Source organism: Mustelus asterias, chromosome 2 (assembly GCF_964213995.1).
Source record: "Mustelus asterias chromosome 2, sMusAst1.hap1.1, whole genome shotgun sequence".
Lineage (NCBI taxonomy): Eukaryota > Metazoa > Chordata > Chondrichthyes > Carcharhiniformes > Triakidae > Mustelus > Mustelus asterias.
In genome coordinates, this window is record NC_135802.1 from 4,566,030 (window position 1) to 4,584,637 (window position 18,608).

The following is an 18,608-nucleotide window of genomic DNA, read 5'->3' on the forward strand; positions in this document are numbered from 1 at the left end:
TGCGGATGTGGTTCCTATTTTCAAGAAGGGGAATAGGGATAGTCCAGGAAATTACCGACCAGTGAGTCTAACCTCAGTGGTTGGTAAGCTGATGGAGAAGATCCTGAGGGACAAGATTTATGAGCATTTAGAGAGGTTTAGTATGCTCAAGAATACTCAGCATGGCTTTGTCAAAGGCAGATTATGCCTTACGAGCCTGGTGGAGTTCTTCGAAAATGTGACTAAACACATTAATGAAGGGAAAGCTGTAGATGTGGTTTATATGGATTTTAGCAAGGTGTTCGATAAGGACCCCCATGCAAGGCTTCTAGAAAAAGTGAGAGGGCATGGGATCCAAGGTGCTGCTGCCCTGTGGATCCAGAACTGGCTTGCCCAAAGGAGGCAGAGAGTGTGTATAGATGGGTCTTTTTCTAAATGGAGGTCGGTCACCAGTGGTGTGCCCCAGGGATTTGTTCTGGGACCCTTGCTGTTTGTCATTTTCATAAATGTCCTGGATGAGGAAGCGGAGGGATGGGTTGGTAAGTTTGGCGACGACACGAAGGTTGGTGGGGTTGTGGATAGTCTGGAGGGATGTCAGAAGTTAGAGAGGGACATAGATAGAATGCAAGACTGGGCGGACAAGTGGCAGATGGACTTTAACCCAGATAAATGCGTAGTGGTCCATTTTGGCAGGTCAAATGGGATGAAGGAGTACAATATAAAGGGAAAGACTCTTAGTACTGTAGAGGATCAGAAGGACCTTGGGGTCCGGGTCCATAGGACTCTAAAATGGGCCCCACAGGTGGAGGAGGTGGTTAAGGCGGCGTATGGTGTGCTGGCCTTTATCAATCGAGGGATTGAGTTTCGGAGTCCGGGGATAATGATGCCCTCGTCAGACCCCACTTGGAGTACTGTGCTCAGTTCTGGTCGCCTCACTATAGGAAGGATGTGGAAAAGATTGAAAGGGTGGAGAGGAGATTTACAAGGATGTTGCCTGGATTGAGTGGCATGCCTTATGAGGATAGGCTGAGGGAGCTCGGTCTTTTCTCCTTGGAGAGACGTAGGATGAGAGACCTAATAGAGGTGTATAAGATGTTGAGAGGCATAGATCGGGTGGACTCTCAGAGGCTTTTTCCCAGGGTGGAAATGGCTGCTACGTGAGGACACAGGTTTAAGGTGCTGGGGTGTAGGTACAGGGGAAATGTTAGGGGGAAGTTTTTCACACAGAGGGTGGTGGGCGAGTGGAATCGGCTGCCGTCAGTGGTGGTGGAGGCAAACTCAATAGGGTCTTTTAAGAGACTCCTGGATGAGTACATGGGACTTAATAGGATGGAGGGTTATAGGTAGGCCTAGAAGGTAGGGATATGTTCGGCACAACTTGTGGGGCCGAAGGGCCTGTTTTGTGCTGTAGTTTTTCTATGTTTCTAAAAGAGTTAATATGCAAGGACTCTGGTTGCTGCTGATACTGGAAAAGACAGCCGTCTGCGCTAGAGTTGTTGCATTAGAGTGCAGCGGGAGTTTGGTGACAGGGGCTGCGTGACAGAGGGAGGAGCTGGATTGGTGAATACTTCTGGTCTTTCAAATAAAAGTAACGTCTTAAGGATTTGGAACATGAGGAATGAGGAAGTGCAGAGCACTGGAGGTCAGAGAGAGAGCAGATCTGGGGAGGAGCAGCTGAGCAGAGCAGTGGAAAAACTTTGGAAGGAGCAGCCCAGCGAACCTTCACTCAACCCGGAGTCAGAGCTCCGGACAGAAAGCTCAGAAAGCTAGCACACAGGCACAGCAGGTAATCAGGAAGGCTAATAAAATGGTGGCCCTTATTTCAAGGGGGTTTGGAATATAAGAGTTAGGAAGTCTTGCTGCAACTGTACAAGGTACTGGTGAGACCGCATCTGGAGCGCTGTGAGCAGTTTTGGTCCCCTTATTTAAGGAAAGATATTATTTCATTGGAGGCAGTTCAGAGAAAGTTCACTAGGATGATCCCCGATATGGAGGGATTGCCTTTTGAGCAACGGTTAAACAGGTTGGGACTCTACGCATGGGAATTTAGAAGAATGAAGAGTCATAGAGACAGAGGTTTACAGGATGGAAATAGGCCCTTCAACCCAACTTGTCCATGCTGCCCAGTTTTTAACCACTAAGCCCATATCCCTCTCTACCCATTTTACCCATGGAACTGTCTAAATGCTTTTTAAAAGACAAAATTTTTGTCCGCCTCTACTACCTCTGGCAGCTCATTCCAGACACTCACCACCCTCTGTGTGAAAAAACTGCCCCTCTGGACCCTTTTGTATCTGTCCCTTCTCACTTTAAACCTATGCCCTCTAGTTTTAAACTCCCCTACCTTTGGGAAAAGATATTGACTATCTAGCTGATCTATGCCCCTCATTATTTTATAGACCTCGATATGATCACCCCTAAGCCTCCCACGCTCCAGGGAAAAAAGTCCCAGTCTATCCAGCTTCTCCTTATAACTCAATCCATCAAGTCCCGGTAGCATCCTAGTAAATCTTTTCTGAACTCTTTCTAGTTTAATAATATCCTTTCTATAATAGGGTGACCAGAACTGTACACACTTTTCCAAGTGTGGCCTTATCAATGTCTTGTACAACTTTAAGACGTCCCAACTCCTGTATTCAATGTTCTCCAATGAAACCAAGCATGCCGAATGCCTTCTTCACCACCCTGTGCACCTAAGACTCCACTTTCAAGGAGCTATGAACATGTATCCTGAGATCTCTCTGTTCTTGAACTCTCCCCAATGCTCTACCGTTAACTGAGTAAGTCCTGCCCTGGGTCGATTTACTAAAATGCATCACCTCACATTTATCTAAATTAAACTCCATCAGCCCACTGACCCAATTGATCAAGATCCCATTGCAATCCTAGATAAACTTCTTCACTTTTCGCTTTGCCACCAATCTTGGTGTCATCTGCAAACTTACTAACCATGCCTCCTAAATTCTCATCCAAATCATTAATGTAAGTGACAAGTAACAGTGGACCCAGCACTGATCTCTGAGGCACACCGCTGGTCACAGGTCTCCAGTTTGAAAAATAACCCTCTACAACCACCCTCTGTCTTCTGTCATCAAGCCAATTTTATATCCAATTGGCTACCTCACCCTGGATCCCGTGAGATTTAACCTTATGCAACAACCTACTATGTGGTACCTTGACAAAGGCCTTGCTAAAGTCCATATAGACAACGTCAACTGCACTGCCCTCATCTACCTTCTTGGTTACCCCTTCAAAAATCTAAAATTCGTGAGACATGATTTTCCACTCACAAAGCTATGCTGATTGTCCCTAGCCAGTACTTGCTTCTCTAAATGACCCTATCTCTCAGAATACCTTCTAATTTACCCACTACAGACGTTAGGCTCACCGGCCTGTAGTTTCCAGGCTTTTCCAGGCAATCCTTCTTAAACAAAGGCACATTTGCCACCCTCCAATCTTCAGGCACCTCACGTGTGGCTGTTGATGATTCAAATATCTCGGCTAGGGGACTCGCAATTTCCTCCCTAGCCTCCCACAATGTCCTGGGATACACTTCATCAGGTCCCAATGATTTATCTACTTTGATGCACTTTAAGACTTCCAGCACCTCCTTCTCTGTAAATATGTACACTCCTCAAGACATCACTATTTATTTCCCCAAGTTCCCTAACATCCATGCCTTTCTCAACAGTAAATACTGATAAGCAATATTCATTTAGGATCTCACCCATCTCCTGTGGACCCGCACATAGATGACCTTGTTGATCCTTAAGATGCCCTACTCTCTCCCTTGTTACTCTTTTGCCCTTTATGTATTTGTAGAAGATCTTTGGATTCTCCTTTGCCTTATCTGCCAAAACAATCTCGTGTCCCCTTTTTGCCCTTCTGATTTCTCTCTTAACTCTACTCCTACACCCTCTATTCTCTTCAAGGGATTAACTTGATCCCAGCTGCCTACGCATGTCATGTGCCTCCTTTTTTCTTGACCAGGGCCTCAATATCCCGAGTCATCCAGGGTTTCCTACTTCTGCCAGCCTTGCCCTTTACCCTAAAGGTGAGGATTAAGTCTTTGGAACTCCTTGCCACAGAGAAGGAGGGGGTGGGGGGGGGAGTGTATATTTAAGGCTGAGATAAGATTTTTGATCAGTAAGGGAATCAAGGATTATGGGGAAAGGGCAGGAAAGTGAACCTGAGGAGTGTTGGGTCAGCCATGATCCTATTGAATCCTGATGGAATGTTTACAAAATGGTGGTTTATTGTTTTGAAACATAATCGCCTGGAAAACTCTTTAAAAGCTGGTTTTGACTTTGCTTTGGAGCAATGGAAGGATCAGGTATTTGCAGCAAGACCACAGCTCTTTGCAGTTCAGAGCCAATCCACCGCTGTAAGTGAATGGGAGCTGTTCTGAAATTGCTCTACATGCTGAAATTGAGTGTCTACAAGTGTTCCTGGGGTCTGCCTGAGAGGTAGTACAAGAATCATCAATCATTTCACAGACCAGCGAGTGTTACCAACTGGAATCTAATCCAGATTAGTGCACGGTGGCACAGTGGTTGGCACCGCTGCCTCTCAGCGCCAGGGACCCGGGTTCGATTCCCGGCTTGGGTCACTGTCTGTGTGGAGTCTGCACGTTCTCCCCGTGTCTGCGTGGGTTTCCTCCGGGTGCTCCAGTTTCCTCCCACAGTCCAAAGGTGTGCGGGTTAGGTGGATTGGGTCATGCTAAATTGTCCCTTGGTGTCAGGGGGACTAGGTGGGGTAAATGAATGGGGTTATGGGGAAAGGGCCTGAGTGGGATTGTGGTCGGTGCAGACTCGATGGGCCGAATGGCCGCCTCCTGCACTGAAGGATTCGATGATTCTAATCCGAGGGGTGTATGAATTATTATTGCTGTTAGAATCAATGATGTGATCAGTGTCCAGTGGGTAATATTCAGCACGGCGAATAAAGACAGCTTCAACAAAAAAAAGGACAAGGAAGACAGAGATGTCAGAGAAAGCCCTGTGACCCGAGGCCCACCATCCACCCCCACCTCCATGTGATTTAGTTTATTATTGTCACATCTATCAATATGCAGTGAAAAGTATCGTTTCTTGCGCGCTGTGCAGACAAAGCATACCATTCATAGAGAAGGAAAGGAGAGAGTGCAGAACGTAGTGTTACAGTCATAGCTAGGGTGTAGAGAAAGATCAACTTAATGAGAGATTGAATTAAAGCATTGTTAGAGAGTTTAAAAGAGTTAGAATGAAGTTTTAGAAGCATAGAATGAGAGTAAAAGGTAGAATTAGAAGGTATGCTGGGCACAGCTTGCAAGAAGTCGCCTCACTCTGGCGCCATCTTGGAAATCATCCCGGTGCCGGGTCTGCTGCCACTCACTATCTATCCGCCGGTCGTTGACGTAAACCCCGGAGAGGCTGGAGTCGACCAGCCGGTGCTGGTTATCCGGGGCTGATCGGATGACCCGGGCATGAGTCCTGGAGATACTCCTGCTCCTCGATTGGTTGGCAGAATCGAGGACATAGTCGACCACATCACCATTCCTTCCTAGCAGGGTGACCCGCCTGCTGAAGCTGCGTGACAAACAGGGGAGATGAAATCAGACAGTGAGAGAGAGAACAGGGCTGAGGGGAGACCAGCAGATCACACAGCAGGGCTGAGGGGAGGTCAGCAGATCACACAGCAGGGCTGAGGGGAGGTCAGCAGATCACACAACAGGGCTGAGGGGAGGTCATCAGATCACACAGCAGGGCTGAGGGGAGACCAGCAGATCACACATCAGGGCTGAGGGGAGACCAGCAGATCACACAACAGGGCTGAGGGGAGGCCATCAGATTACACAGCAGGGCTGAGGGGAGACCAGCAGATCACACATCAGGGCTATGGGGAGACCAGCAGATCACACATCAGGGCTGAGGGGAGACCAGCAGATCACACATCAGGGCTGAGGGGAGGTCATCAGATCACCCAGCAGGGAGCTTTCTCCGGTCACATTCCATAGACAGCGCTGTTCCCTCTCAGCCCACCCTCAAACCTTCCCACCACCACCTCGGCCTAGTCAGACGCTGAGGCTGCACCTTCTCAGGCCCCAGGATTTCAAGAATCATAGAATCCCTACAATGCAGGAGGCCATTCGGCCCATCGAGTCTGCACCGACCACAATCCCACCCAGGCCCTAATCTCATAACCCCATTCATTTACCCTAGCTAGTCCCCTTGACATTAGGGTCAATTTAGCATCTTTGGATCGTGGGAGGAAACCGGAGCACCCGGAGGAAACCCACGCAGACACGGGGAGAATGTGCAGACTCCACACAGACAGTGACCCGAGCCGGGAATCGAACCCGGGACCCTGGCGCTAACCACCATGCCACCGTTTACCTTGACCCACTCTCAGGCCTCGAATCCAACATGTTACCCCATCCCCTGTCTGACATGTCCCTCCACACTAGGCCCTGCTTGGCCAGAGACAGCAGGAAAGCAAACAGCTACGACGTGCCAGGAGTGGATGACTCATTGGGGACAGGTTGGGGCAGATTGACAATGTTTTTTTAAAATCAGTAAACAAAGTGATCAAAGAAAATAAAGAAACCAATTTTGTTTTAATTCTCTGAAGACGTTCCCTGGGTATGGGTTCACTGTCAAGTCCCGAGAGATTAATCTTCAGCTTTTGGGAAGTTCCGTCAATGTCTCAGAAGGGTTGGCCATTCGTAATCTTCCAGCATCTGGCTGACAGGAACTGCCTTTACCACCATTTAACAGTGCGGTGTTTGGGATCCCCATGTTGATCAAACTACCTGAAATGTGAATTAGCCTGGGCACCAGTGGGGGAACAACCTAGCTTTGTTTTTTATTGTGTTTGTGTTTGGCAGCAACTGCAACAAGCAGTCACCATGCCAAGAGACAGTGTTTAATTCAGTAAACAGTACAGACACAGTCCACCTCCCCCAGTGAAAAACAACTTTAAAACAGCGCAGAAAATTAATAAGAATCATCCCTTTTGTTACTAAAACTTCTAAATGGTCAGCTGTATAAGCAGAAAGTGAAAAGTGACTAAGGTACAGGAAAAGAGAAGTCAGTCACGTCTCAGTGACCTTTCCAATCCTGACCTCAACAACAATCCAACAAGGCCGGAACTTTACTACACACAACAAACAGCACACACTGATCACAGTCTGATAATCTGACGGCCAGCACAGGGAGCTGAACGTGATTCTCTAACACAATTAATATCATTTCCACATGTCGAGGGATAAAGGTGGACATTGGGAGCTTTACTCTGTATCTCACCCCGTGCTGTACCTGTCCTGGGAGCGTTTGATGGGGACAGTGTAGAGGGAGCTTTACTCTGTATCTAACCCCGTGCTGTACCTGTCCTGGGAGTGTTGGATGTGTCTAACGATTTGTATTCATATTGATAGTTACAACATACTAAAGCAGTTCAGTTCTTCGCAGTAAAGTTTAAAATTTGATGCATAATATGAAGCAGCTGAAAGCACTAGCAGTGTTGGTGGACAGGGTGGTGAGGCCACAGAGGACTTTGAAAGGATGGGAACCATTGCCAGACTGGGAGTTAGAATAGGTCGGCGAGCACAGATGTGAATAGGCATTCAGAAACAGAACAGTTGAGTTTTCTGAGCTCCATAGGAACAGGAGTAGGCCATTCAACACATCAAGCTTGTGCCACCATTCAATTAGATTGTCTTTGGCCTATTTCCCTTATTACCTTTACTTAAGGGAAGAGGAGAGAGTGGCATTGTGGAATTATCACTTGACTAACAATCCAGATACCCAGGGTAATGTCTGGGGACCCGGGTTCGAATTCCACCACGGCAGATGGTGAAATTTGAATTCAATAAAAAGAAATCTGGAATTAAAAGTTGAATTAACGACCATGAAACATTGTCAATTGTTGGAAAAACCCATCTGGTTCACTAATGTCCTTTATGGGAGGAAATCTGCTGTCCTTACCTGGTCTGGCCTACATGCGACTCCAGAGCCACAGCAATGTGGCTGACTCTCAAATGCCCTCCGAAATGGAGGGCAGCTCAGGATGGGCAATAAATGCTGGCCCAGCCAGCGACGCCCACATTCCGTAAAGGTGAATGAATAAAAATTCACAATTCATCTCTCTCAGATTTAGAGATAGCAACTGATCTAGCAACAACAGCTGGGGTTCCAAACCTCTCCCACCCTTGGTGTGCTTCCTAACATCTCTCCTGGTCCTGATTTTAGACTATGCCCTCAGTTCTAGAATCTCTAACCAGTGGAAATAGCTTCTTATCTAGCCTGTCTTTTCCTCTTAGGATCTTGAAGAATTTGATCAGATCACCCCTTAGCCTTCTGAATTCTAGAGAAAACAGGTCTAATTTGTCGAATCTCGCCTGATAATTAAACCCCTTAAGTCCAGGTATCATTCTTGTGAGCCTACGCTGCACTCCCTCCAAGGCCAACATATCCTTCCCAAGGTGTGGGGCCCAGATCTGCTCACAGTCACTCTAAGCTGCAGTTTATGTAGGGTGGAAAGTGGCAGGACAGCAATGGATTGTCAAGTCGTGAAATAACAAATGTACTGCTGAGGCTTTTAAGCAGCAGACGAGCAGACTCACGGTGGAATCGCGTGTTTTACTGAGGTAAAAAAAAAATCAGTCGTCTTGATGTCAGTTGTGACATTTCTTTTTTAAATTTGTGGGACATGGGTGTCGCTGGCTGGCCAGCATTTATTGCCCATCCCAAGTTGCCCTTGAGAAGGTGGTGGTGATCTGCCTTCTTGAATCGCTGCACTCCATGTGCTGTGGTTGACCCACAGTGCCGTGAGGGAAGAAATTCCAGGATTTAAGTTCATCCCAAGGACGAAGATGACACCGAGGTTGCAAACAGTTTGGTTTCAGCTGAATGACGAAGGATCCTGGTGATGCTGGTAGCTCGGGAACAGAGCTTGTGGCTGAAACCAAAGACAGTGGGCTTTTCAAGATTTAATTCCTGCTCTTCCAGTTCTGATGTTAAACGTCTCGATTGGAGAGATGCTGCTGGTTATCTTCAGAAACAGCAGCAGCCCAAGAATAGGCCCATTGGGGGACACCAGAGAAAGTGAGAGTACAAGAGAAGTGGAAAAGTGAATCGTGTGGAGGACGGAGAAGATCTGCAGAGAGATTTGGACAGGCTGAGTGAGTGGGCGAGGATATGGCAAATGGGGTATAACGTTGATAAATGCGAGGTTATACACTTTGGAGGAAATAATAACAAATGGGATTATTATCTCAATGGAAACAAATTAAAACATGCTACCGTGCAAAGGGACCTGGGGGTCCTTGTGCATGAGACGCAAAAGCCCAGTCTGCAGGTACAACAGGTGATCAAGAAGGCAAATGGGATGTTGGCCTATATTGCGAAGGGGATAGAATATAAAGCAGGGATGTCTTGATGCACCTGTACAGGGCATTGGTGAGGCCGCAGCTGGAATACTGTGTGCAGTATTGGTCCCCTTATATGAGGAAGGATATATTGGCATTGGAGGGAGTGCAGAGAAGGTTCACCAGGTTGATACCGGAGATGAGGGGTTTGGATTATGAGGAGAGGCTGAGGAGATTGGGTTTGTACTCGTTGGAGTTTAGAAGGATGAGGGGGGATCTTATGGAGACTTATAAGATAATGCGGGGGCTGGATAGGGTGGAGGCGGAGAGATTCTTTCCACTTAGTAAGGAAGTTAAAACTAGAGGACACAGCCTCAAAATAAAGGGGGGTCGGTTTAAGACAGAGTTGAGGAGGAACTTCTTCTCCCAGAGGGTGGTGAATCTCTGGAATTCTCTGCCCACTGAGGTGGTGGAGGCTACCTCGCTGAATATGTTTAAAGCGCGGATGGATGGATTCCTGATCGGTAAGGGAATTAAGGGTTATGGGGATCAGGCGGGTAAGTGGTACTGATCCACGTCAGATCAGCCATGATCTTATTGAATGGCGGGGCAGGCTCGAGGGGCTAGATGGCCTACTCCTGCTCCTATTTCTGATGTTCTTATGTACAAGAAGAGAAGCCATTGCAGATGGAGACAATGGTGTAGTGGTATGTGATGCTACTGTGCATTTAAGAAAAGTATTTTAATCATGTTCCTCTGCAGTTACAAAGAAAATTACAGCACAGGAACGGGCCCTTTGGCCCTCCAAGCCTGCACCAACCATGCTGCCCGACTTAACTAAAACCCCCTACCCTTCCGGGGACCATATCCCTCCATTCCCATCCTATTCATGTATTTGTCAAGACACCCCTTAAAAGTCAAAAGTTCTTTTAAGAGAGCCTGGCCTTTTCTGCCCGTTGCAATACTATTTGTACTTGCCGGGGGAAGGCTGGTTGACAGGTCAAGGTCAGGGGTACCTTCACAGAGAAATCCAAGGGTTCACTCTCAGTTTGGCAGAAGGTGCTGGACTTCAGATTGAAAACGGTATTTGTGTCTCTCTCCCTGGTATTGAAAATTCTGCTGGCTCGGCAGAACCTGTTTGGAATCCAGACTGCAGGCAGTGTGTTTCTGTCTCTCTCCCTGGTTTTGGAAATTTAGCTCTTGGTGACTAGCTGGTTAGTAACTAGAGGCAAGGAGCGCCTGTCTCATGCAGTGGGCTGAAAATTCCAGGGCCTGAAGGCCTCTGTGTTTGCAACTCAACATCCAGAGCAGTAATCCAGAGAGAGTTGGAAAGCTGCAAAATCCAGCATCACGTGAGCACACTTATTTTCTAGGCTAAACTGCGGTGTATGATTGTAATGTTTGTGTTGGAAAAGCATTCTTAGCTGTTAAGATATATGCAATATCACGGTTTTCTTATTTCCTCATAATTGGTAAAAGTTATTGCTAATTGTCTTATTATATGTTAACTGTATTCTTAAATAAACTTTGTTTGATAAAAGCTCCCTAGTGGATCATTGGAATCATACCTCGAGTTAACATCTTATGCTTACCGTGCCAAAATTCAAAGTGTAAAACTTATGATCTTTGGCTGGCTTCATAGGAATTAGTTCAGCCCTTCGAGCCTGCTCTGCCATTCAATCAGGTCATGGCTGATCTCTCCCTGGTCTCAAATCCAACTCTCCACCTGTTCCCCTTATCCCTTTTTTATTAGAAACATATGTATTTCCTCTTGAAACCATTCAACGTTCCACAAATTCACCACCCTCTGCAAGAAGTAAAACACCTTGGAGTTTCTGACCTGGATTATAACAGGTAATGTCACTGGACTAGTAATCCAGAGACTCAGGCTAATGCTCTGGGGGACGGGTTCAAATCCCACCACAGCAGCTAGAACAACTTAAATTCAATTAATAAATCTGGAATTGAAAGCTAGTCTCAGGAATGAGGACCATGAAACGATGGTCACAAAAACATATCTGGGTCACTGATATCCTTTCGGGAAGGAAATCTGCTGCCCTTACCTGGTCTGGCCTACATGTGACGAAAGAAACACAGCAATGCGGTTGACTCTCAGCTGCCCTCCAAGGGCAACTAGGGATGGGCAATAAATCCAGTCGCACCCAATTGGACAATGGAGACAAGAACACAAGAAATAGGAGCAGGAGTAGGCCACCAGGTCCTTCAAGCCTGCCCCGCTACTCAATACGATCATGGCTGATCTATGCCGGCCTCAACTTTTGTGTGTCATTCCCCCAGAGTCTGCTATTCCTCAGTCTATCAAATATTTATCCACCTCCACTTTCAATACTTTCTAATGATCCAGCCTCCACCACCAGTTGGAGCAGAGAATTCCAGAGATTCACCACTCTCGGCGAGAAGAACGTTCAACGCACCTCAGTTTTAAATGACCGGCCCTTTACCTTGTAGCTCTGTCCCCTTGTTCCAGACTCACCCACACGTGAAAACATCTCACCATCTACCCTGTCAAACCCTCTCAGGATATCTGTTTGAATAAGGTCACACCTTACTCTTCTAAACTGCTAGTTACCTTTCCTAAAACCATGTTGACGAGGTTTGATTATATTCAGATTTCCTAAATGATCAGCTATTTCCTTTTTGATTATTGACTCCAGCATCTTGCCAATAATAAATGACAAAGTAACTGGTCAGTAGTTCCCTGCCTTCGGCCTTGTTGCCTTTTTGAACCAAGGGAGTTACATTACTTGCCATCAATTCTTCTGGTGCCCTCCCAGAATTTAGCAAGTTATGAAAAATTTCAACCAATGGGTCCACTATCTCTGCAGCCACTGCCATTATAACCCTACGGTGCAGTTCATCAGGTCCTGGCAACTTGTCTGCCTTTAGCCCCTTGAGTTTTTCTAATACAAAAATCCCAATCACAAGGGATAAAGTAATTTCCATCATGTGATTTGAAATCAGCCCATCTGATATATTAGGGATATTGGCAATGTCTTTCACGATGAAGACTGATGCAAGGTATTTAGCATATCCATCATTTCTTTGTTTGCTGTTTTCAATTCACCCACCTCGTTCAGTAGAGGTCTCACATTTGCCTGAGCTTCCTATTTAAAAATATATTTTTATTTATATATTTTACTGTTTGTTTTTATGCTGCTTGCAGGTTCTTTCTCAAAATTCATGTTCTCCTTTCTTTTGCTGCTGGAATCTAAAAACTTCCCAGTCCTCTGGTCTCCCACTTGCTATTTTGTATATCCTGCTTTTCAATTTATCCTTGGTCTCCTGTGTCAACCATGGATTTTGCCTCTTTCTCAGGGAATCCCTCTTTTTGATTGGATAAACTCCTGCTGAACATTTTCATAGAATCCTACAATGCAGAAGGAGGCCATTCGGCCCATTGAGTCTGCACCGACCACAATCCCACCCAGGCCCCATCCCCACAATCCCACCCACTTACCCTAGCTAGTCCCCCTGACACTAAGGGGCAAGTTAGCATGGTCAATCCACCTAACCCGCACGTCTTTGAACTTTTTAGACCCACTGTTTGGATATCTGCCACTGCTCATCTACTGATCTGTACCTCAGCTTGTTTACTCAGCTCACCTTAGACAATTCCTTCCTCACATCATTATAATCACCCTTTTTTGAGTTGAAGACACTGGTTATGGACCTATGGTGTTCACCCTCAAATTGTCCCTGAAATTCAATCATATTGTGGTCACTTCCCACCCCTCGGGAAGCCTTAACCACAAGATGCCTTATGTTAGAGGGATTTAGGATAACCTGGTACTAAAAGACTAATAAATTGGGGTAGACTAATGTAGAAATGAATATAGTATAGAGAAAGCACAAAGTGCCAGGAGTTACAAAGGTACTACTTTTACATAGAAACACATTAAACCATTGTTAGAGAATTTAAACATGTGTTTATATATATTCTGTATTAAAATGTATACCTTGGCCAACTACAGACTGCCCCGAGGCATAATGGGATAAAAGTTGAGTAAGACCAATCACATTCTTTAAGAACAATACAGCCACAGAGCAGTTTTTAAAATCAGAGAGTACAAGTTTCCCAGACACTAGAATGAATAGAATAATTCAATTTCTTCCGCTCAGGGACATCTCAGCAGACAGTGGGTGGAAAAACAACTCGAATTCTACGACCTACATAATTGGGGTTGCTAAGAGACAGTGGGCGGGAGCTTTCAGATTCTACGGACCAATGAATTCTCATGCTGCCAGAGAGTAGGAATTATTGGCCAAGGTGAATGGCCAAATACTAAAATGATTGGCTCATCCAGTTATGATGAACAGAGTAGGCCAGCAGATGGTTTCTGAAAAATGTATAATTGTAGTACGTCTTACAAAGTAATTTAGAACGACTTGGGCTGCCTCAAGTCATTTCTCCCACACGTGGACCAGGCCTGGGCAAAATAAAGTACATCTTCAACCAGAATTTACTGTCTTTGTGAGTTCTTTGTATTTGCTGAACCATAATTAATAAAGATGCGGACTGGGGTGGCCACAGTAAAGAAGTCTCTCAACACCAGGTTAAAGTCCAACAGGTTTATTTGGTATCACGAGCTTTCGGAACACTGCTCCTTCATCAGGTAAGTGGAGGGGTAGGTTTCACAAACACAGCATATATAGACAAAGGCACAATTGCAAGATAATGGTTGAAATGAGAGTCTTTACAGGTAAGCAAGTTAAGTTTATTTATTAGTCACAAGTAGGCTTACAGCAACACTGCAATTAAGTTACCGTGAATTAAGTTACTGTGAAAATCACCTAGTTGCCACACTCCGACGCCTGTTCGGGTACACTGAGGGAGAATTTAGCATGGCCAATGCACCTAACCAGCACGCCTTTCGGACTGTGGGAGGAAACCAGAGCACCCAGAGGAAACCCACGCAGACACGGGGAGAACGTGCATGTCGTAGTTTCTCTGCTCCGGGGAAGTACTGGATGACGAAGATGTTGGCATATTGAGGTGCGAATTTGGTCACCATGGCTCTGTGTGTCTGGATGAAGAACTGGTTGTTGAAGGTGAAGACATTGTGGTCCAGGATGAAGCGGATGAGTTGTAGAATTGCATCTGGAGATTGGCAGTTGTTGGTGTTGAGTACTGAGGCAGTTGCAGCAATGCCGTCATCAATATGCCAACTTCTTCATGCACAAGTTCAAACAAGACCTTAAACCGACGCTATACACCAGATACATCAATGACGTTTTCTTCCTTTGGACTCACGGCGAAAAATCACTGAAACGATTACTACTCTCCAGAATCAGTTGCATTCTTGGACACACGCATCTCCATCAAGGACGAACACCTCAGCACCTCACTGTACCACAAGCCCACGGATAACCTCACGATGCTTCACTTCTCCAGCTTCCACCCTGAACACGTTAAAGAAGCCATCCCCTACGGACAAGCCCTCCTTATGCACAGGATCTGCTCAGACCAGGGGGAATGCAACAGACACCTACAGACGCTGAAAGATGCTCTCGTAAGAACAGGATATGGTGCTCAACTCATTGATCGACAGTTCCAATGCGCTACAGTGACCTCCTCGGAAGATAAACATGGGACATGACTGACAGAGTACCTTTCATCGTCCAGTACTTCCCCGGAGCAGAGAAGCTACATCCTCTCCGGAGCCTTCAACATGTCAATGATGAAGACGAACATCTCGCCAAGGCCATCCCCACACCCCTACTACTTGCCTTCAAACAACCGCACAATCTCAAACAGACCACTGTTCGCAGCAAACCACCTAGCCTTCAGGAGAACAGCGACCACGACATCACACAACCCTGCCACAGCAACCTCTGCAAGACATGCCGGATCATCGACACGGATGCCATCATCTCACGTGAGAACACCATCCACCAGGTACAGAGTACATACTCTTGCGACTCAGCCAACATTGTCTACCTGATACGCATGATGTGGAGATGCCGGTGTTGGACTGGGGTAAGCACAGTAAGAAATCTCACAATCACCAGGTTAAAGTCCAACAGGTTGATTAAAGTCCAACAGGTTAATAAACCTGTTGGACTTTAACCTGGTGATTGTGAGATTTCTTACTGTGCTTACTTGATACGCTGCAGGAAAGGATGTCCCGAGACATGGTACATTGGCGAGACCATGCAGACGTTATGATGGATGAAAGGACACCGTGTGGCAATCGCCAGGCAGGAGCGTTCCCTTCCTGTCGGGGAACACTTCAGCAGTCATGGGCATTTAGCCTCCGATCTTCGGGTAAGCGTTCTCCAAGACGGCCTTCAAGACACACGACAATGCAGAATCGCCAAGCAGAAACTGATAGCCAATTCCTCACACATGAGGACGGTCTCAACTGGGATCTTGGGTTCATGTCACACTACTGTAACTCCTACCATTTGGCCTTGGCTTGCAAAACCCTACTAACTGTCCTGGCAGTTCACACCTCTTTAACCTGTGATTATCCTTCTCTCCATTCGCACTGTCTATACCTGTAAGGACTTGACTACCTGTAAAGACTCATATTCCAACCACTATCTTACAATTGTGCCTTTGTCAATATATGCCCTCTTTGTGAACCCACCTCTCCACTCACCTGATGAAGGAGCAGCGCTCCGAAAACTCGTGATACTAAATAAACCAGTTGGACTTTAACCTGGTGTTGCGACACTTCTTACTGTAATTAATAAAGAGAAATCTCCCACATAAAGAGCAGCATAGGTCTCAAAAACTCCTACATAGAATCCCTACAGTACAGGAGGCCATTCGGCCCATCGAATCTGTACCGATCACAATCCCAATCAGGTGTTATTCCCATAACCTTCATTTATCCTGCTCACCCCCGACACTAGGATCAATTTAGCATGGCCAATAAACCTAACACCTTCTTCATTACACATTCCTCGATAGTTTCCACAATGCTCTAAAAATCAATCCCTGATGCACTCCACAAATCTTCTACACTACTCTTGCCAGTTTGGTTTGTCCAATCAAAATGCAGATGAAAATCTCCCATGATAATTGCAATTCCCTTCAAACATGCCCTTGGATATTTCCCCATTTATGCCCTGACTTATTGAGGTCACATTTTGGGGGTTTATAGACCATCCCCACCCTTGTATTCCTTCTCCCGCTATTCATGATTTGAACCCAAACCGATTCTTAATCACTATCCACTGCCTTTATAATACGGCTCAGCACTGCTCTGAAACATTCCTTGTTTTCATAGTTCAAAGATGTGCAAGTTAGGTGGATTGGCAATGTTCAATTGCCCCTTAAGAGGTGTTAGTTGGGGGGATTATCGGAATAAATGTGTGGGTTTATGGAAATAGGGCAGGGGATAGGACTGGGAAATATGCTATGTCAGAGTCATTGCTACGTTCTCCCCGTGTCTGTGTAGGTTTCCTTCAGGTGTTCCTGTTTCCTCTCTCAGTCCAAAAGTGTGTAGGTTAGGTGGATTGCCCATGCTAAACTGCCCCTCAGGGTGCAAAGATGGGTGGGTTAGATGGATGGAAATGGGTAGGGTTAGGATAGGGGAAGGGGTCTGGGAAGATATTGTCAGAGAGCAGTGCAGCATCATTGCAGACTCAATGGGCCGAAGGGTCTCTTGTACACTGTAAGGTCTCTATGATTAACAATACTACTCCACCCACTTTCCTCTTTGGCCTGTTCTTTTGGAATATTGTATTTCCTGGAATGTTCAGCACACAGTCCTAGTTGCCTAGCAACCACGTTTTTGTAATACCTAATACTGCAGGAACAGGCCCTTCGGCCCTCCAAGCCTGCACTGACCATGCTGCCCGACTTAACTAAAACCCCCTACCCTTCAGGTAACCATATCCCTCTATTCCCATCCTATTCATGTTTTTGTCAAGACGCCCCTGAAAAGTCACTATCGTATCTGCTTCCACTACCTCCCCCGGCAACGAGTTCCAGGTACCCACTACTCTCCGTGTAAAAAATCTGCCTCGTACATCTCCTTTAAACCTTGCCTTTGCCCCCTAGTAATTGACTCTTCCACCCTGGGAAAAAGCTTCTGACTATCCACTCTGTCCATGCCTCTCATAATCTTGTAGACTTCTATCAGGTCACCTCTCAATCTCCGTCGGTCCAGTGAGAACAAACCAAGTTTCTCCAACCTCTCCTCATAGCTAATGCCCTCCATACCAGGCAACATCCTGGTAAATCTTTTCTGTACCCTCTCCAAAGCCTCCACATCCTTCTGGTAGTGTGGCGACCAGAACTGAACACTATATTCCAAGTGTGGCCTAACTAAGGTTCTATAAAGCTGCAACATGACTTGCCAATTTTTAATCTGTGCTATCAACTCGTCTATCCTGTTGCAAATGCTTTGTGCATTCAGATAAGGACATCTAGCTTCAAGTTTTTACAGTTGTTTGCAATTCTGGATTTGAATTTCTGCGCAGCACGGTGGCACAGTGGTTAGCACTGCTGCCTCACAGCGCCAGGAACCCGGGTTCAATTCCTGACTTGGGTCACTGTCTCTGCAGAGTCCGCACATCCTCCCCGTGTCTGCGTGGGTCTTCTCCAGGTGCTCTGGTTTCCTCCCACAGTCTGAAAGACCTGCTGGTTGGGTGCATTGTCCGTGCTAAATTCTCCTTCAGTGTACCCGAACAGGCACCGGAGTGTGGCAACGAGGAGATTATCACAGTAACTTCATTGCAATAAGCCTACTTGTGACACTAGTAAATAAAATTAAACTTAATTTGCTCTGTGCTGCATATTCTTTATTTGTTTCCTGCCCCACCCTGTCAGACTGTGACAGACAGTCCCCGCACTATCCTGTGCCACCGCGCTCTCATACCCCTGATTTAAACCTTCTGTTCTTGGAACCCTTCCCGCTCCTCATTCGGGCTCTTGCACGAGTCCTTGTTGTAGGAGAATGTTCATGTGACCTGGCCCTGACTGTAGTTCTCTGTTGACACTCAGACTGATCACTAACCTGCACTCCTACCTTTAACTCTGACTTCCTAATTTTCCAAGCAGCCGGCCCTGGGTGAGCGCCAGGCACAGTGAGTCAGACAAACATGGTCCTGTTTATCTGCCAGTGCCAGTTGATGATCTGCCTGTTTCCTCAGTCCTGCCCGATACGGTTCTATGTTACTCACTTAATTAGGCTGGCGATGTCTGGGAGCGACGCTCTGCGTCCAATGCGTCGAAGGTGATACTGAGGAAAGCCGTCATTGTTTAAGCGATGGCGCGTCATATTCACAGCCAGTCAATTCAGGCTGACAC

General features: G+C 46.3%; 1 protein-coding gene across 1 annotated transcript in view; it reads right to left on the reverse strand.

Annotated features, from left to right (window-relative positions):
• LOC144504346 (uncharacterized) overlaps window positions 1-18,602 on the reverse strand; it is a 118,569-nt gene extending 99,967 nt beyond the window's left edge. Inside the window, exons 1-2 of the mRNA XM_078229525.1 lie at window positions 18,482-18,602; window positions 5,353-5,546 (exon numbers count right to left, since the gene is read on the reverse strand). Of these exons, the coding sequence (XP_078085651.1) occupies window positions 5,353-5,546; window positions 18,482-18,579 (292 nt within the window). The 5' untranslated portion in view covers window positions 18,580-18,602. The remainder of the gene's footprint in view (window positions 1-5,352; window positions 5,547-18,481) is intronic.
• Window positions 18,603-18,608: the final 6 nt, after the last annotated feature.